Source organism: Perna viridis, chromosome 14 (genome assembly GCF_037379345.1).
Source record: "Perna viridis isolate PV_CMFRI_1.1 ecotype Kerala chromosome 14, ASM3737934v1, whole genome shotgun sequence".
NCBI classification, from domain to species: Eukaryota; Metazoa; Mollusca; class Bivalvia; order Mytilida; family Mytilidae; genus Perna; species Perna viridis.
In genome coordinates, this window is record NC_142458.1 from 20389186 (window position 1) to 20409730 (window position 20545).

Here is a 20545-nt window from a genome sequence, read left to right on the forward strand (position 1 = left end):
CAATTTTCATTTTCGCATAGGCAGTCTACGTAACCTACAAGATGTAGAGCATAAATTGCGAGAACGGTTGCCTTAAAATCTACATTTAGACAAATGAACGGAAGATGTGTATGTAACTATGTAGCGATCTTTGTATGCTGTAATGAAGCTGTACATCGGAAGATCATTTTAATTGCGCCTGCTCATCTGATTCATGTTTACAAAAAACACGAGGTTTACGTGATTTTTCTTCATATAAACAATATTTTTCTTCCAATCAGTAATGGCGACGATGACGAGTTCCATACACGGCAACTGCATGACGTCACAGCCGGAAGCCATTACAGAAATTAATTGACTTCTGCTGCGCTCAATGCAATATGAGAACCAGGCCAACTAAGAGTCATGAAAAGAACTTGGTAGCAACCTTTGTAGTCGTGTGTGTGTAAATAATGCGTTGAAATATTTTAATCACTGCTGTAAAGTGGCAAACTATAAAAATTAAACTGATTTGAGCGAAAGATCAAATACATAAATGTAACGAGGTCTCGACATAAAAATTTGGGTTACAGTTTTTAAATTGCTAGATTGTAACCCCTCTCAAGGAAGATATATAATGCAATTTAAAAATACGTGTGTAAATATATAAATACTACTAAAATACAACTTTTTTTCAATTTATAAGTTCTGGTGGACAGTTATAAAAAAAATATGCGATCCTAATTAAATGACTGTATTATTAGGGTATTTCACATAAGCATCGATTTACATTGTTGAATGATAGATTATTATTTAACTGTTGTGCATGATTCCCAGTCGGATTTATACTAAAGACTGCAAGTAAATTGAAGTTAGAAGAAGTCTCTTGTCTGGAGGTAAAATATTGATTGCCATCCAGTTTCACGAGCAGATCAGAATAATGGGTTATTTCTCTAAAATATATACGGTTGTCATGGCAACTTGTTATGTTCCTGTAACAATTGACCATATAGCGAGGATATTGGGATATTAAACCTCTTTGGCGATAAAAACTGCAAATTAACAAAAAGGAGATTTGGAATGACATCATTAAAATTAAATGTTACATGATAAATAAAATGCTTAAAACCGTTATAACGTCATTAAATATATTTAACTTATGATCGATGCGATAGTCTGTTATACTGCTATAAACAATTTAAAGCATCATTACAGATTTATCCTTATCTTCGAATGTTTTACATGATATAATGGAGCATACAGAGTGCCTGAAATCTGACAAAACAAAACTTTGAATAAACTGGATACCTGTCTTGAACAAGTATCTTCTGAGGGCAATAAATGTAATTTTAATGCATTTTGAACTATAATTTGTAAACCGAACTTCTATAGGTAAACAAACACAAGCAGTCTCAAGGGTTTCACTTTAAACGAATTACACAGGGTACGTATTTGGATCATGTGATCAACAATTAAAAAGAGACATTAAGAAATTTATTCAAGTTTTATTTGTTCTATTGATAAGCATATTAATAATGATTTTCCTAACTTTGAAAGTGGGTACTGAAATGTCAGCTGAGAGTGTTGGACAACAGATACCCGAATCAAATGGATGATTGAGGATAAAACATCCCCCTTAAAAATCAAAACGTCAGGGAACTTGTTTGTGTTCGAATGATTATAGATTTTTCTTGTACACAAACACTTAATGTTTTAGGAATGTATTATGCATACGGTATGTGTATTTAACATAGTTTGGATAACTTTGTCGGCAAGAAATCAAGACATAGTACTATATAGCTGAGTTATGAATGTCAAATTATCAAGAAGGATTTTCTTGATATAAAAGCACTAAGAATGAAATGAGAAAATACTATAATAATATTGCAGTTAATATTTTGTTAACATACCGCATACCGGGCTTACAGAATATTCATTAAATCATATAAGGCCAAACAAATAATATACCTGTTTCCTGCTACCCTTTTGTGCCTACCCAAAACATTTACAGCCATTTCGGCTCAAGCACTGTTAAAGTCTAGATTGTTTCCTCATTAAATTTTTGTTTTAAATTAAATAATTTCCCGACCTACCTACCCTATTTTTTCTACCTGGTAGCAGGAAACAAGACTAGAGAACTATATTTTTAGTCTAATTATATAAGATTCCCCTACGTCATCACGACCGACAGGAAACCAGTCATTTAAATTACCAATATTTACACAGACGGGACTTCTTGTACATACAATCTATTGTGCAATGAGGCTGAATACGTACAATCGTTTGTTTAATTATTTGTGATTTATTTAAGGAGGGTGTTCAAGAAGACCCAAACAGTGAAAGGCACATGCCCAATCTTGTTTTGGATAAATGTTCAGCCATTTCAGATCATAAACCCATGTTTTCTATAAAATGTATGTTAGTTTGGAGTTTTCTGAACTAGTATAAATGTAATAAATTAAATAAAATTACAAAAATTGAAATAAAGAGATACAACTTTTTGATCTGTTCATAATTTTGTTGATCTGTAAAGGTATTTTGAACATATAATTATTCAGTCATCCACTTGTGATACAGAAATATTCCTGTTCTCACTGGCATCATAATGAGCTTAACATTGTATAAGAGCAAACAAAAAGGGGGATAAAAACCAAACTTGTGCCACCCATATTATGTGAACTGCCTGAGTTCTGCATGGACCACATCTAAAGTTGAACCAATCATGATATCACATTTTTTGGGTTATATTTTTTCACATGGCTTCTTACAGAGGAAGTAATTAGTTCCATCGATTAACGCACATCTCAAAAATAAGCCAAAAATGGTTTATTTAATTTAGTACTTAAAGACTGAAACCTGTTTACACCGAACCCAAATAATCTGAAAACTTGACTAAACCAAACATTTTTGAAATATTTTTACATCTGTTTACGATTCTGAACCTTAGTAGACCAAACACCTGTCTAAACTGATCCAATTAAAGCCAAAAAAGACCTGAAACCCTTGAGACTGATGATATTTAGATCGTTAAGGAAGGTGTTCGGTTTAAAATGGTTCAAATGCATTAAAAATTACATTAACCGATCTCATAAGATATCTGATTTAGACAGGTATCCTGGTTATTCAAGATACGGTTTGGACAAATTGAAATGAGTGTGCTACATTATCCGATGTAAAAACATTCGAAGAAATTGTTTAAAACAGTATCACAGAGAATCTGTCCACTTTAACTAGGTTACACTGTATTAAATCTACGAAGGGTTTTCGCTTATGAAAAATTTCCAATCTATATTTTTATATAATCCCATATCTATCCGTTGTATTAAAATGAAAGGAAATCTCTGGAATTAGTGGTATGTTATATCTCAAAATGAGTCAGTACGAGGAAAGTTCGGCATTAATTGTTTCACGCTCCTTTGATACTGTTTTAGAGGGGGTCTCATAGACTTGAAGTCCACAAAAAATTTAAGCTAGTATAGATCATCTTAAAAGTCCGTACAACGCGTACATAATGGCAGTTCACAATAAAAGCCAAAACGTAATAAATCTGTTCAGTGGGTTATAAACACATTTTGAAAACTTAGAAAGATATTTAATGAAAAATAACAATTGAAATTAAAAGAAAACGTCGTAAATTCAAGTTACGTTTCTTAAGGAAAGTAATTTATATCTGTTGAAAGGCAAGAATTAAAGATCCCAGTACAATGCAACCTGTCTATAAAACCCTTTGTAACTTTATAATTGGTTCGGTTTAGCAAAGTTTAAAATACATTTAAGATGACAGGAAATTTTAAAAGGCGTCTGGCCCAGAGAGGTTTTCAGATTACCCATGGTTTCACCGTACCTCTTTAATCTGTTTGTCTTATCGTGCCAAAAACTTTATCCTAAACTGCAAGTTTGTCAAAATAACGCTTGCGTTTATTGTGAATTGCACATTTGACAGTTTCTAATTAAAGCAACAATGATTTATCGGCTGATAGTGTGTCATAACTGTTATAATTACAAATAGTTTAGGTATTGTACGTAATCAGATTACTGTTTTCTTTCCCTGCCTTTTTTAATTGCAATAAATTAATAACACGTTTCGTCAATAAAACCCAAGTACACAAATAAATTTTTTAGGATGCCAATTATTTTGTGTAAAGTTTTCTTAAGAGCTTGTCTTAAAACAATGCATAGAGTGGCTGATTCAGAGATGGTTTGTGGGAGTTGGAACCCCCCTCCTTCTGTTGTTGGAAAAAATGTTAACTTTGTGAAAATTTTGGCACAAATGAGCAAATTAAAGTCAGACCCCTACGCTTATAGATCTATGGGTCGGATTCCCTTTTATAAATTTCTGATCCGGTCCAAACATTTACGCAATAACCTGATTTTCCTGTGTCATTTGCGTCATTTTTTTTTTTGTTCATTACACGCGTTTCCGGTTTCTATATGCAAGGTTTAAGAACGAACCTATTAAAACTACTACCAAAAAATAACGATTAAAAAACAATAAGAAAATATGGGGACATAAACATTAAATTGCTAAAACTATGAATTTGAATTTGATAATAAGTAACGGCTATGACTAAATATATAATTAATTGATCGCAGTATATACTAAAATGCAAAATAATTGATACATAACGATAAGTTCTCCGGGATCACATTAAAAATGATACATAGTCAATAAATAGACATTTTACACGGACTTAAAGTACATCTCCTTAAAAATTAGTAAAGATTTAGTAACTTGCAAAACACAATCAGTAAAATACCAGATAAATAAATGCAATGCGTATATATGTGATAATCTAACACGCTATCAAACGTTCAAACCTGAAAAAAAGAAAGTATATGATAAGAATCTAAACTAACAATTAACTTACACAATCAAATTCAAGAAAATTGACTAAGGTAGTTACTTAGCTAACATCGAAAACATCTAACATGGATCAACAAGGCATAATTTCCTAAAACATACCTATTCTGTTTATTTTGACGTCCAAAGCGCCAGGATGATTGTGCTTAATTGCGTTTACTCTCCTGGCTTGAGGACCACCACCGCCTGGCACACCCGGCGCTTTAGGACCCTTCGGTCTTGGAGCTTCTACCGGCAGAACTCGTCGACGCTTCTTCGGCAACTTGGACCGGGCTTGAGTATGGGAATAAAAGAGGGCGAAGTTGCTAACTATGACGGGCACGGGGAGGGCTATCGTGAGTACGCCCAGTAAAGCACAAAGGGCACCCACGAACATCCCGATGTACGTCTTCGGCGCCATGTCGCCGTATCCAACTGTTGTCATGGTAACTATAGCCCACCATAATCCAACTGGAATACTAGTAAAATCGTTATCGGGATTGTATTGAATTCGTTCCGCGTAGTATATTAGAGCTGCAAACACCACTATTCCAAGAACAAGGAAAAATACAAGCAACACAAGCTCCTTTGCGCTCGCTTTGAATGTATGAATAAGAATTTTAAGTCCAGATGAATGGCGAGTAAGTTTGCACAATCGCATAATACGAATGATACTGAAGAATTCTAAGATGTCGCTTTCTTGTTTCAGTTTTGTTAACAGAAAATCGAGATAAAATGAAAGTGTAGCCACAATATCAATGATATTCACAGGAGCTTTCAAGAATTCTATTTTATAAGGAGCAACTATCAATCGTATTATTATTTCAAACGTAAACCAGGCGTTGCTAGCACATTCGATATAAAAGAAAGCCTCATGCGGTTCTGTTTTTAGTTTTTCTATCCGCCATATTATTTGACCGGAAACGTTCACTGTTGAATTTTTCAGAATCGGAACTCTCATTTCCGGATGTGTTTTGAGACAGAATGATAAAATTGATGTCACTATGAAGAACACTGATACTACTGCTATAACCTGTAAAAAAGGGAAAGGGATTTGAGTAAGAGGGGTATAGGAGATTTCACAGGTTGGTTATCAGCTTAAACTGTAACAGAGCTATATCGAAAATGGTTTCTCAAAATAAAACTCATGTAATACCTTGGTTAAATATTAATATTATCAATCCTCTGGTCAGTGATTAACATGCGCCTTTTCAAAGTTTTTAAATTTCTGCCACATCAAGTAATCGAAAACGTTTATTTAAACACATTTGTACAAAACCAGGGTACATTTTGTTGGACTCAACAGGATTTTATTAAATGGAGGGTATACCTGAAGAAAATGTTCAAAATTAAGTTACATAAGGAAAATGATTATCAGTTTATCGAGAAGCTGTTATCAGAATGCTTGTAACCACTCTGCTTTGTTTGGTTTTTTTTATTTATTGTAGTCAGGAAGTGACGTGACAAGAGGTGATCCAGTCTGATGCATGTTTGGTTTCGGATTCAGCACCCGATCACTTACTTACATTTGAAAATAAGTCAAAACACCTATCATTACATTCTCATCATACTTAATGACCTGGAAACTCAAGTCTGTACGTTTAATTGTAAGATTTTGTAAGAATCAGGCAAAATTGGGAAAACCAGAAACACGCATGTCAAAAACCTACCAATATGACAATATAATATCTCTCAAGGATGCATTCTCTATTTAAAAAGACCATTATTTCATCTCTGCATCATTGGATTTCCTCAGAAATTTTTCAATAAATTATTTTTAAAAATTTGGTTTTTGAAAGAGTTGTCTGCCCTTGAAATGTTCATTTGCAGTGCATTTTAACGAAATTACAACTCAATTTACCAAAATGACCTGGAAAACCTTGTTTTCTTTACCTTGATTTGGATGGTGCAAATAGTCAATTTAACTTTCAAAATGGGGAGTTTTTCATACCATGTTTCACTCACTGCACGATCCTTGCAGAAACTGACACTTAATTCGTCTAGTAAGCAACAGGTATGTACAATTTTAAGTATATGTCTGGTTAAGTACGTTACTTCCAACTAAATTAAAAGAGATCTATTATAAATGAGGCCACCTCGAAGTACAGGCTTACAACCTTAATTTAAAATGCTTCGAAAGCAGTAAATACTGTTAAGAAGAAGTGGAACTTTTATCTTGAAGACAAGTATTTTATTTCGTGTCAATCTCCTCCGCCGACCTAATTACTACTTCCTGCATGATTTACTATGTATCACTCCGTAATATTATTTTTCACAAAGCATGCGCAAAACCACTTTAAGTCACGATTAACGGCTTCCGTTGTACTGTACGTTGCATTAATTTCTAAGTATAAAACTTTATTTAGAAAAATTGTCAAAACATAGTCGGATGAATTCAGCCATGATATGGAAAATATGTATCGAACAATCAGAGGTCTGACGAGTATATTTTTTCTGAACAAGAGGATAAAGCTACACGAATCAGAACCTATTAAATTTTGAAGCGTTGCTGTTGCTTTGGGATCCCGACTTACACACAGTAGCTCTAACTGAACAAACTATTTCATGCACTCGATCAAAAGCACACTTATAACATAATTATAATGACCCTAATTATTGTATAAAATGATAATCGTGATTTTGTAAATCTATGAAAGTGCACTTGAATTGACAACCTTTTCATTGATAAGGTTTTTTCAGGATCATGGTTTTATCAAAGTTTTTATCATTAATAAAAAATGAAATGTTTATGGTGGAGTTTATTGAAATAAATTATAATGGAAGTAATCATAATGCAACCAAGTAAAGCAAGCATTAACTGTATTGAGTGCATGGCATCATATACGAGAAAATGGCAAAATAATTGTAGCCACAAAAGGTAATTTCAATAGTTAAATTAAAACAGTATTTTTTTTTACATTGGCTGAACAAAATAGCAATCTTATCGTGACCTTTCTACACAAAGGTTTCTGGGATATTTTCCAACAATTTTTAACCTCGAACGGCAGTCGTCTGGAATGTTATGTAAAAAGTCAAACCTGAAGATTTTATCGGGGTACACAGTTGTATGCATGAAGAGAAATATTACTATCACAACTTAGCAATAAAGCCATTCATTATTCCATCGTGACGGTTACACTTCCGACCCCCAACGGTTTGTGAAAGCAACCACTGATCTGTCATTATCTTAATATCTGCTTAAATGTGTTTTGACCCTACCGGTGCACCTGGTCCATGATTCCAGTTATTACAGGAGCCCGAGTTGCTCATTTGCTTTTGTTACTTTTTATAATGCATGATTTTACTTTATGTTCTTTGTTGTGTATGTCTGTTTTCCATGTCTGGTCTTTGTTCCTGGATTACATTCTTTTGATTACCGCTATAACCTTGGTTCCCTTGATTACTGTTACAGAGTATAACTATATATTTTTATTTACAATTTACCAGCACTTTTCATGAAAATCGTGAGGCCACAAAATCAGTAGCGATTCGAATGTGGTCACTTATTATTGTTTTGTCGAATCGCTGAGTTTGTACATTACATGTGTTATGTTTGTTTTACATAAAACTTGTACTTAAAACATCAGAAGCAACACTCATCGCAACAACTTCTGTTGAACTCTAAAACAAGGCAGCACTGTTGGAGGAAAACTGAATTAATTACGATGAAAGGTTTGATGTTTATCATTTAGTTTTATTTATAAGATGATAAGGGAGATTACCAATATCATCAAGAAATAAGGGGAGATTACCAATATCATCAAGATAAATTGACCTTCAACATCTCGTTAAATGAAGAGAATATTCTCTTTCATGAATTTGAATTTTTGAATCTACTCTTAGTCGGTTTATTTTTTGTGCCAAACGTTTAACGCTTTTCTACCAACATTTGATTTTTGTTATTCATATTCTGATACCGTCGAACCTGTAGAAAATGAATTGGTTATTTAGTACTACTGTTTGCAAAGGCCGATGATTTTTAATTATAGCTATACTTCTTCTCAACATTTTTTCCACAAATTCACAAGCTCGTAGTAGTTATAAATGGAACGTGAGCCCATCATTATAAATTACTGTGGTGGTATTGGTGATGGCTTATTTGATGGTTTGATTGTTCAACGGGCCATTTTTGTTTCTTCCTATTTTTCTGCAAATGTTTTGCGGTCGTATACTATCATCGCTCTGCACAACCTCTAATTTCAGATCCTGAATCCGTCAATGATCTGTTTTGTATTATGACAGTGTGATTATCGAATATCTCATAGTTCAATGAACAAAATGTCGCTTTATGCAAGCGGAATTGTCAAATCATTCTGAGTTAAGTCGTGTAAGTATATATTGATTTTGTGCTTTAGAAGGAGGAACTAAAATGTTTTCTTGTTAAATCAAATTAGCAAAATCTTCAGTAAGATTTATCTAACGTACGCTAGAAACGAGACAAGGACAGAGACGTTTAGATTGTCAAACTAAATTAAGTATCCGAACTTTATGAAACCGCCTAAAGGGAAGAACACCATCTGCATGTATTATGAATTTCATGAATACCGATAATATTGGTTTATTGATCCATTATGTAAATGTTACATTTGTCTATTGTTAGTTGCATTATTGTTCCTTGTTTGGTTAAATGCAATGTAGTGCATTTCCCCCGTAGTTATGAGTGCAATTACTAGTGGGAAATCAGTTCGACCTGTAGATTCTGATCGATTGCGACTCGATCGGTGACTTGTTAATAATTTCTCTCAGCGAACAGAGTTATGTTTTTGTTCAGTTATTTAGACTTTGTATAGCCTTACACAAAAACAATCATGGCCATATCAAGTTAACTTGCGTATACCATAATAGGAAATGTAAGTCTCGTCACGTGATTCTGTTCTTTCACGAGAATGGGTCCTAGTGTACAAGCAGATTCGTAGAGTTCAGTATTAAAAGCAGAACTTAACATTAAAAAAATAACCTATAGAAATCAGAAGTTTCAAGTTTTGTTAAGATAGGCATAAAAAAGACTTTGCGTTGTAATCCTGGAAGTAAACAATAACATGCAGATCAGTCTTCCGATTTCAATACATTGTACATCGGAAGTTCCGGAAAGGAAAATGTAACTAGAACGAATTTACAAAACCTATAAGTAAAATCAACGGAACTAATTTTAACTCTGTCAGTTTTTCCTGCATTAAACGATCAAGTGCTTGCTGGTGTAAGTGCATGTCCTCCTTGAATAATGCTTGCTGGTGTAAGTGCATGTCTTCCTTGAATAATGCTTGCTGGTGTAAGTGCATGTCCTCCTTGAATAATGCTTGCTGGTGTAAGTGCATGTTCTCCTTGAATAATCAATATTGAGTTTCCTTAATAGCAAATGGGGAAAAGGTACAGACAAAACAAAATAAAAAGGTCTTATTTAATATATGTGCAATTTACCTAAAATAATACTTATCGTCCTACTTATGTTTTTACTTCTCTGCATCTGCCATTCGTTTCATTTTTTAACGTTCTGTTTATTTCTAATCCTAGGATAAGATAACCACGAATGTCGACAGTGAAGTTGAGTAACATGTATATTCTACGGGAAAAACACAAGACGAATATAGCTTATACCAGACAAACAGACCCGCTGACAACATGTGATCTTTGAGATATAAATAGCTGGAAAGCAATAAGAATACTGAATGTGACAAAAACAGACAAATCGTGAATGGCGCGTGAATTAGTTACACTTTTATCTTGATATTTTTGTCTCAATGAGAGACAGTCACGGAACTTTTCCAAATTAAAGAAATTATTTTAATCGCCTAATTTTTTATTTTCCAAATAATTTCCAGTGTTGTTGGGAATTTTTGAGGTCATCCAATCACCTTCTGTAGTTATTTCAGGTCATGCTATCATTTCCCGATGATGTCGCTTTGTTTGAGGTCGTCTTTAGTTCAAATAGATTGGTTACCTCTGTCAAATCATAAAAAGCACTTACCGGAATTAACGTTCATCGAAATATTGTCATAATACTGTAATTTATGTCATGTAATCATGCTGAATAGAATTAAATTATTTCAGTTTGATGGTATGACTGCACTTTGATCTAGAATGAATATCAATTTTACACAGATGAATGCAAGGATTGATATAAATATATGCGCAAATGTTTGCAATTTAAAAAAATGTTGTCCAAGGTGCTTTAACTCCGGGATCCAATCTTACCGTTTCAAACAAAGGAGATATTTGCTAATAATAATCTTTTGTTTACATTTGAGAATATTTGCCATGTGATTAAGCAATCAATAAACAGAATCATTGTCTAAATGTATACAGGTTTCCGAAACAATCGAATTCCATTGAGATAGCAGACCTAGGGCTATCAAAAACAAGATTTTAAATTCGTTAAATCATTGTTGTAACATTTTACAATATCAACAATGTATCAAAAATAGGCTCCCGAGGCAGTAAACAATGTCATGAAAAACTTGGATGGGCTATAAAGAGTACGGGTATGGATGGCTTTATTATGTACGAATCACATAATTTGGGTTGCTGAAGAAAAATCAATTGGAAGGCCTTGGTTATATCGGATTTGATCGGGGCTTGTCGTAGAAGTTTACCACTTCTTCGATATTGCCATTACGATATAGTACTGCTCTCAGTAACCATGGTAACTTTGAACCTAAGTAACCATTTTCTAAAGCCTTTAGAGGCTTCTCTTTTTTTTCGAACCGAGTAATCACCAACATATTAATATGCTTCATCGGAATAAAAACATTTATTCAAAATGAATTAAAATTGAAAAGGTTTCCGACTTTTTGTCACTAAAGGAAATTATACATACTTTTGCTGCAGTCGACGAGTAAGGCTCATCGAACAGAGCCCATATTTTCGGTTGTATTCTTTGCCAGCAGTTTAGTTCCCCGGAACGATAGTCATCTTCCCAGCCGAATTTTTTCATTATGTCGTCTTCCGTAGGTTTATCTGTATCGAGATCCAGACGATCGAGTGTGGCGAGTACTTCCGCTGTGTCTCGATGTGTAGTATATGTCATCCAACAACAAGGCTCAACTTGATTTGAGTCTAGACCCCAGAATTCTAACTCGTCTTCGAAAAGAGGTCCACATACATCCGTAGGATAGTGAAGTTTTCCCGATCGGTAATAATTTAGAATTTGAGCAAATACACCCGGATGACGATCGAAAAAGTACTCGTTCAAAACAGGATCGTAATTCGCCAGTGCTTCTGTCAATCTTGATAATCTCGTGGCCGGAATTTTCTTTAACGTTGCTTTGTAAGTCTCGTGCCGTATCCCACCGACATTGAGTATAACTCGATTGTCAGCGTCCATATTATTCATCGTCATGATTGCGTTTTATTGAATTTGTTATCCAAGATAGAGAAAAAAGAATTGGTTAAATCCACAAAAGACAGTTTCGTATTAGCTTAAAAACTTCAATAATGCTTTTTCCGCTTTCCCATTTTCATTCTATTTCATCCTATCGTTGTCAGAAGGTGAAGTTCCTACAATAAACATAAAAAAATGTTTATAAATTGTTTAGCAGACGTAACCGCGAGGTGGTAAAGCTTCTGACAAATAAATGAAAAGTACAACTTTATAGGTTAAGAATAGTTAACAGATTCAACAACCTAAATCTATGATTTGCAGTTATTTTATGATAAGCAGGACACAATCATAGCACAGAAACGACTGATATATAATTTTCACAATTACCTATGTCATTACTCAAGTACACCGAATCAGGTTTGCATAATTCTAAGTAAATTATTCATTTTGTTTTAAAGTTCAAAGTCTGCATATCCACTTTGTGTGATACACAGTTGAAACATTTTTACAGAATGATTTATAGGAGAAGTTCATTGAAGAACTAATAATCTATCACTAGGTGTTTATAAGGAATGGTATACAATGTAATGTCTGATAGATTATACCTTATACAAGTTCTTCGATTGTGAAATGTGTATTTGAAATTACTTCTTGTTTTAAAATGCTTTCAATCAAGAATCGCAGATATGTTTCAATTATGGCGCGATTTGTCAACTTTTTTCTATGTTTCAACATAAAAATATTTAACAATTAAAAAATCGATTCCATACCTCTCCCATCTTTCGACCCACCCATGAGAGTACACTATATAACATTTTAATTGCTGAAGATCAGTAAGCATATAACAAATTAGCTTAATTAGCTTAAGATAAATGAAATTAATAAACGTACATACATGTAATTGGTAATTGTTATAAAAAAAATCAAACACATTCTCAATATTGCGAATGCCGCAATTGAATGTTCAAAATTGATCAGTAAATGTTTTAGAAAACTGTTTCGTTTTTTTTTTTTTTTTCATCTTGGTCATGTCTTTCATAAACGCATAAAGTCATGCATGCTCTGTCCTGTAAAACTTTTGTACTTTTGGAAATATTTTTACGCTATATTTTTTATTAATCACCAAGTTAGTAATCTCGATATTCATGTAAAATTATACTAACCATCTGTCGAGGTATAAAAACGATGAATGCATGTGGACTTCTGTTAATTACTAAATAAATGATGATCAATAAATGCATTTTTATTTCGATTGTGTGAATTCATGTACATTTATTTCCCTTTTGTATGAAGTTAATTATTGAATATTTGCACATATATTTATAATATTTTGATTTGACGGGACGTAAGTACAGTTGATTGCACATTTTACTTCCAACCGTTTTCCAGTCCTGTAAAGTTTACTTTAACATGTAATTCCCTAAATCTAGACCACCCTCCCTTTCCCTTTTTGATCAGAACAACATTGATTTGTAAAATACGTGAGTTACTCCTAAACTTCTTTCTACCTTTGTCATTAAATTGTTTAATTTCAGAAGTAACACGCTGTTTGATTGAATAACAAAATTTGTCCATTATCTCATAGACCAAACTTTGTGATATGGCTGTGACGTCATCAACCTTATTTGATAATTTACTCCTTGATTTTTGATATTAAAATTAAATTATAGGGAATGACTGTTATATTTTTTCAGTCTATTTGAAATAACCTCAATGCCCGTGGTGCACACTTCAAAATAACCTGCTATGCAGGTTGTTTAGTGTACACGTGCCTGAGGTTATTTCTTTATAGAACGAAAAAAGAGAACAATCAGACCTTAAGGAGGTAGACCTAGGGTAAGGGACATAACTCATGAAATCAGTGATATGTTTGTATCACATTCAATTTCACTAAAGTCTTTCAGGCTTTCATTTGAAACAGAATGCAATCAGTCCAAGTTAGTTTGATGCTTACATGAAACTGATGTAAAATGCTGAATACAAACGTTCCAATGACTTGTAAGAGTTGTGTCCCTTACACTAGGTCTGCCTCCTTAATATTTCATGACAAATCTCATCAAGACCGTTCTCCAATTTTCTCCTCTTGATCAGTGCAGCACAGGGACTAAACAACCCTCATTTAGCTAGGCCACTTTTTTAATCAGTACAACATGGAGACTATACTATTCTTATACAGACCACACCAACCGCCTTTTGATCAGTACACCACAGAGACTAAACTATTCTTATATAGACCTCCCCCCTTTTGATCAGTACACCACAGAAACTTTCGTCATCTTGTATCTGGGAATGTTTAATATGAATGAGTAAATATGTCAATTATCTGAACAAAACAGGCGATCAATTATTTAACAAGAACGATTACCTATTTCTCTTGCGATTAAACCAGTTAAAAGTGTAGAGTCTCGAGATATCAAAGGAGAGGTCTTGAAAGAAAGTAGCTTGAAATAATTATGGTGGTAGAAATGTTTACTCTGGAGGTGTAATTGTCGGAAGGCAAATGTAATTGATCGAACTTTAAGACTTGGCAATTTTCTTGCATTCGCTTTCATTTTGATTGATGAATGATGAGGGTACGTTTCAGCTAACCTTGATGTGTTTGCCTACACACGTTTTAAAACGTTCTATTGATTTATGGAGTGATTGATCGATTGATTTGTATATGTATGTCCTCATCGGTTAAACTATCATTTAGGTCATCATTATTGCTAAAGAGGGAAATCTTGTCTCTGTGTACATGTATGAGGTAAATAATCATTATATTGGACTTTGGAAGTGGGGTTTTATTGATAATTTTTTACATGAAAAAATGCATGAATTCAACATAGATTTCAATAAAGGGTTGGGTGCCATATAACCGCTCGACCCCCCTCCTCCCAACCCAACCCAACAACAACAATAACAACAAAATCGGCCAATGTTATATAGGAAGGATAAGTAAGAGTAACAAACATCTTGATAATATTTCCATGTAGAAGGCCAATCGAACTAACATATGTACTGGAAATTCGTTCCGCAAAATAATTTTTTTTTAGAACAACAGATGGTAAAGACAAAGGGAATATATATCTATAAATTGTTAACAGGCCATTGATCGTAACACTATACGTGTTGCTTTTACTTATGTTTCTTGTGATTTTTTAATAATTGCTCAGTTTTCTTTCGGTGTGTTTTACAACTGCTACAGGTTCAATGAATCTTAAATAGATCATACAAAAACAAGAGATATGCGAAAACTTAAGCTATCTCTGCGAAGCTAAATGTTGGCGGACAAGCCTCAGTTTGATTTTGTGTCATTTTAGAGCGTATATTTAGTATTTATATGTTTTTGTCTTGGGGTATGTTATCATTATAAGTTTTAACATATAACTGAAATTCATAGGAGATGAACAAAACTAAAGCACAGATTTCTATAATTCTTAAATTACAAATTAATCCACTTATTACAATTCAAAATTCGAAAATGTGAAATAGTACACTTATTGACAAATCGGTAAATTTCTTACAAACAAGTTTCAGATTTCACGAAATTTCCTCGATTCTAACAAAGAGCACATAGATATATAAAATTAGTTCGTCTGAAAACCTTTCTAACCATACAGCAAGCAGTCCGATATTCAATTTTAACAAAATGAGCAAATTTAAATTTTATCAAATGAACGCAACTAACAACACTAACCTGGTTAAAAAATGTGTCTGCTATTAGAAAATGGAAATAAGTTCCAAACAAACTCGTAGTTTTGTAACATATTTTAAAGGCACACACACACACACACACAAACACCGTGTAAAATTATTGTAACAACTGCTTCGATTTAGATCAAAGTTCCAATAAAATTTCAGCCTAATTGATAAAACCAACCCATCAGAGAATACGGGTACTTTTGTACATGTAATTGTCAATATGGCGCCCTGTCCATGTTGACGGATGTCAATCACGTACTCTCCATTACAATAAAGTGTCAATTATCTCAACTTCGATCTAAGCTCGTTCTAAGAACGTCTTTGGTTTGTTTGCTGTTGATAATGGATAAATTGTCGGTCGCAATCAATTAAAACACAATCACTAACGATGGTTAATCGATATCTCAACAGAGCGGAGAGTGATAGTCTTGGAGTTACTGGCTTTTGTAAATATCATGACCATTTTTGTAACATCTTGTAATTGAAAGGAAAGTGATAATTGTAGTGTTGGAGACCATTGTCTAAACTGTTAAAGAGGCGAAAGATTCAGAGTAACAGGTCGTTCTAAAGATCGTGACATATGCTCTGAAACAGTTGCCCCTCATGAGGAGAGTGATAGTGTTAGAGTTACAGGCCATTGTAAAAATCATGACAATTATAATATAAAATTTTTGCAGCTTCTAAAAATACTTTGAATAAGTTTTAATTGTACTTATTTATAAATAAACTGATCAATGGTTTCATTGGAGCCAAATCAATATCTGGGCGTTGCCAAATATCATATATCTTTGAAAATTGTTGGTATGAAAAAATATAGATATACCTAAAGTGTCACGAATATATTCCTAGATTCATATGAAAATCGTATGATAATTATAAAGTAATTTACAAATGATGGTCATATGCATATCACATGATACTCATGTAAGAATTGGCTTTCCAGAATCTTAGTGCCTTGATTACTATTACATGGGATTATCATGTATTCATGAAAACAAATCATTATCAAAGGTTCTAATTGACGTGTTTCAAAGCTTTCTAGACCAAAGCCATAGTAAAATAGTGTTAAAAACATAACCAACCTTTCGTGTAACACATAGGCTGCGTCTATTTAAAAAAATATGAAGAAACTGATCATATAATAATTGAAATAAATCACGGAAAATCCATTCCATCGTTGTTTTACCACGGACTGGCATTTACGTCGTTCAGTAACTCCTCGCTATCGTTCAAGGTAAAACGATTCGACATAAATGGCCAGACTGTGGTAAAACAATGATTAAATTGAGTTTCTATGATTTGTTTCTTAAATAAGCATACATGTACGTTAATCGGCCCAAAAAAATCGATTTAGGCAGGTATCAAAAACCCATATTAAATCTACCAAAATTACCATCTTATTACACCATAGAATGGTCCATTTATCTAACAGTACTGAGTTTCATTGTAACAGATTACATGTTATCATACGATATATTCTTTAATAATTGACGTTACAGCTGAAAATTAGTAGAAACAAATACATGCCACAGGTTTACACTCGATGCAAGCTAATTACTATTTCCATATGCAAACATAATTTTTTATTAATGTGAATGCTTTTGTGTTACATTCTTTAGACAGTTACCACACGTGTATATCAGTGCGTATGCTACCGAACTCGGCATAGTTTGACTATTGAAAAAATCTATATCCATGATCAAAACAATAGCTGTTAGTTTTCATAGCCACTGCTTGTTTCTCATATACAAATGTTTATCTTTTATAGCTCCTTAGTACATATTGCCAAAAGCGTCTCATCTTTTTCAAACATTCCTCGACCCGTATTTCCACACTGTATACCCACCGTGTTCTCTCTACCTCACTGTCACATTCTTAATCAGTATCCTATTCCCGTTCTTCATTGTATCATTTTCAATTCACATCCCCACTCCCTTTCTAATTGCATCATTCTTTATTCACCACCCTCTTGTCTCTTGCTAATTGCACCATTTCCAATTCACATCCCCATTCACCCTTTCTGATTGCACCATTCTGCTTTCACCACCCTCTTGTCTCTACCTCATTGCATCATCTTCCATTCACTCCCCAATCCCCCCCCCCAAAAAAACAAAGATTTTGGGGGTATATGCTCCCCGAATAAGAACACGTTTAACACAAGAAGAAAACAGGAGACAGCTGTTGTATTGCGTTCTATACCCGACAAAAAAAAACTAACAAACAAAATATAGGAAGACACTGGCTGCCCTGTTGTGTTCTATACCAAAATAAAACAGGAAGACAAATGTTGGCCGATTCTCCCCACATTCGATACACGAAAAGAAACAGGAGAACATATGTGTCCTATTTTGACACCAATCGTTACACTGACAAACCAGATGAACACAAGCTGTCTGATTTTGATTACGTCAAACAGTAAGTTAATATCTGCCTAATTCTTATAACGTGCAAACCTGAAAAATACTGGAGGTTAATTTCTGCTTAAATATTATAACGTATAAACCAAAACAAAAATACAGCTGCCTTGTTCTTATCACGTTCAATACACAAAGAAACGGTAAATAGAAGCCAGTAGATTAGAATCGTCGGAGAAAATCGATAGCGGACTGTCATTTGAAGCAAGTAAATATTTTCCTTGTCAACACAATGAATTGTTCTTCAGTAAAGTGGCAAATATTCCATAATTTAGAATGGTTGCTGAGATGCAGGGAAGAAAATCGAACACGAATGAACAATGTCTTGTATAATACCCAGGTGTTGAAATCGATGTAGATGATTGTCATCCGTGACGGTCTTAAGTTTCATTGTTTAAATAAATCCTTGTTTCTTTCTATATTTCATGTTTTGTATATTATTTTGCATTGCAACTCCAGTTAATAGTTACCAACATTGAAATTTTATATTTAATTTAACATTCAACACAAGTTCTACTATAAACAAAAAGCCCTCGTACTGAATTTTTTTAAATTGACGAAAGATCTATAGTCCTACTCTCACCGTTGATGTAGCAGGTAGAAAGCGACGCTTTTGGTCGTCAGTAGTCTTTACGCTCATTTTACACTTTAGATCCGCATTTTATTTTAGATTCATGCCATTGTTTTCGTTCGTTCGTTCGTTCGCCCTTTATTTTGAATTAGATGTTAACCTGCAGGATGTTGGTCGCAAAAGTAAGAGAAAATAATTTGAATTGAAGTCATAAAATGCAAAACCATGATGATTACATTACCTTTTTAACATGAAGATCGTAACTCACATTTTTTTATAGATCAAAACATTTTATTGTTCTTATATTTTGTCGTTATTCAACAAGTAATAATAAAGCAAAAACAAACAATACTGCTCTTCGTTCATTATTCAGTCTTTGAGTGTTTGAATGTTATATATGTCAACAAGGTTCATTGAATCAGTATTTTTGTGTTAAGCTATACATTATCAATTGTCAGTCTAAGATATATCAGCAGAGTTATCTATATACTCACATAAAAGCAACAGATCTACAGAAGCTGAATATTAAGTTTTCTTGGTAATAACTAATGTTTGTTATTTAGATCTAAAGATTATTGTATGTTAAACACATCGAGATCTGCAAAAAATACTGTTTCACCTTTTGTACCTTAACAATATAGCTTTTACAGTTCTGGTTATTTTTTACTTGTCTAAACTCAGTTCATAGAATACTCTTTACAACCACTGTATACCGAAAAGCAAATAATCACATGCTGATACATTTAGTTCATACTCAAAACATTCAGTGACTGGTAGATAATCAAATTTTTGATATTTTAATGCGAGTTGCAGTTTTCATGATTGGTAATAGTCTTCGTGTTTGAAAATTAAAACTTAACCTGTATTCACCAATTCTTATTCGAGTATATGTGCTTGTTATCTTTTAAACATCGCCAAAAGAGGCATATTCCCAAATGGACTGTAGTAGGTAAAACACTACTCCAGTTCTTGGTCTTTGTCATTGCTCTTTCAGACAGTACAAGAATGTACATATGAGACATAACGTTGATTGGCCCTAAATACACATCATACTAAATGTTATATTTCTAGAAGTTAGAGTAACCTTATACGACAAAACAGTAAAACATATAAGTATATCCCTGATGCGTTGAAATGATTAATTATACTCGAGTCAAATTGTAGCAATAACGAGATCTAATAACATATTAGACCGATAATAGTTTCCCAGTCTTTTCATTTAGACAGTTATATCGAGACTTTATAGCATGGCTCTCACTTATGTATAATTATTTACCCAAGAGCATAGATGGCGTTTAACAATTTTGTTGTATACCATCTGCATAATTTCCCATAAGTACTTCTCTTGACAGACAGATAATATGAACAGTGTTATCGGGGGTAGTATCAAATGCGTTAATAGCTTCTAAATTTGGCATAAGGTCAGAATTCAAGTAATAGTCATGATTCGAAGAAATTATAAGACTTATGAATGACATGTTTCAAGAAAAGAATTGTTTATAAATTTGACATGAGCTCAGAATACAAATAAAAAGAGGTTTACGAATAACATTTACAGGGTATGACAAACGCACATCCACAATGTGCTTTGAAACCATGCTGACTGTCATTCTTATTTAATTAATTCTTATTTAAGATTTTTTTTAAATTAAGTACTCTATATAAACAGTTACTGAAACTAAAAGCTGTTATTACAGAATAGTAGATGTACAATGTATATCTGAAATGACATATAGAACAATACGGATTATGATGCTGGG

General features: G+C 33.3%; 1 protein-coding gene across 15 annotated transcripts in view; it reads right to left on the reverse strand.

The window, feature by feature from the left end:
* The window catches only part of LOC148598567 (potassium voltage-gated channel protein Shaw-like), a 71618-nt gene that overhangs the window by 18564 nt on the left and 32509 nt on the right, over window positions 1-20545 (reverse strand). For 14 of the 15 annotated variants that reach the window (XM_088560876.1, XM_088560886.1, XM_088560881.1 and 11 more), the window contains exons 2-3: window positions 11613-12292; window positions 4922-5831 (exon numbers count right to left, since the gene is read on the reverse strand). In XM_088560876.1, coding sequence (XP_088417002.1) covers window positions 4922-5831; window positions 11613-12134 — 1432 coding nt within the window. In that variant the 5' untranslated portion in view covers window positions 12135-12292. Of the gene's footprint in view, window positions 1-4921; window positions 5832-11612; window positions 12293-15795; window positions 16094-20545 lie in introns of those variants that run through there. The other variant, XM_088560873.1, reaches the window with a different exon arrangement.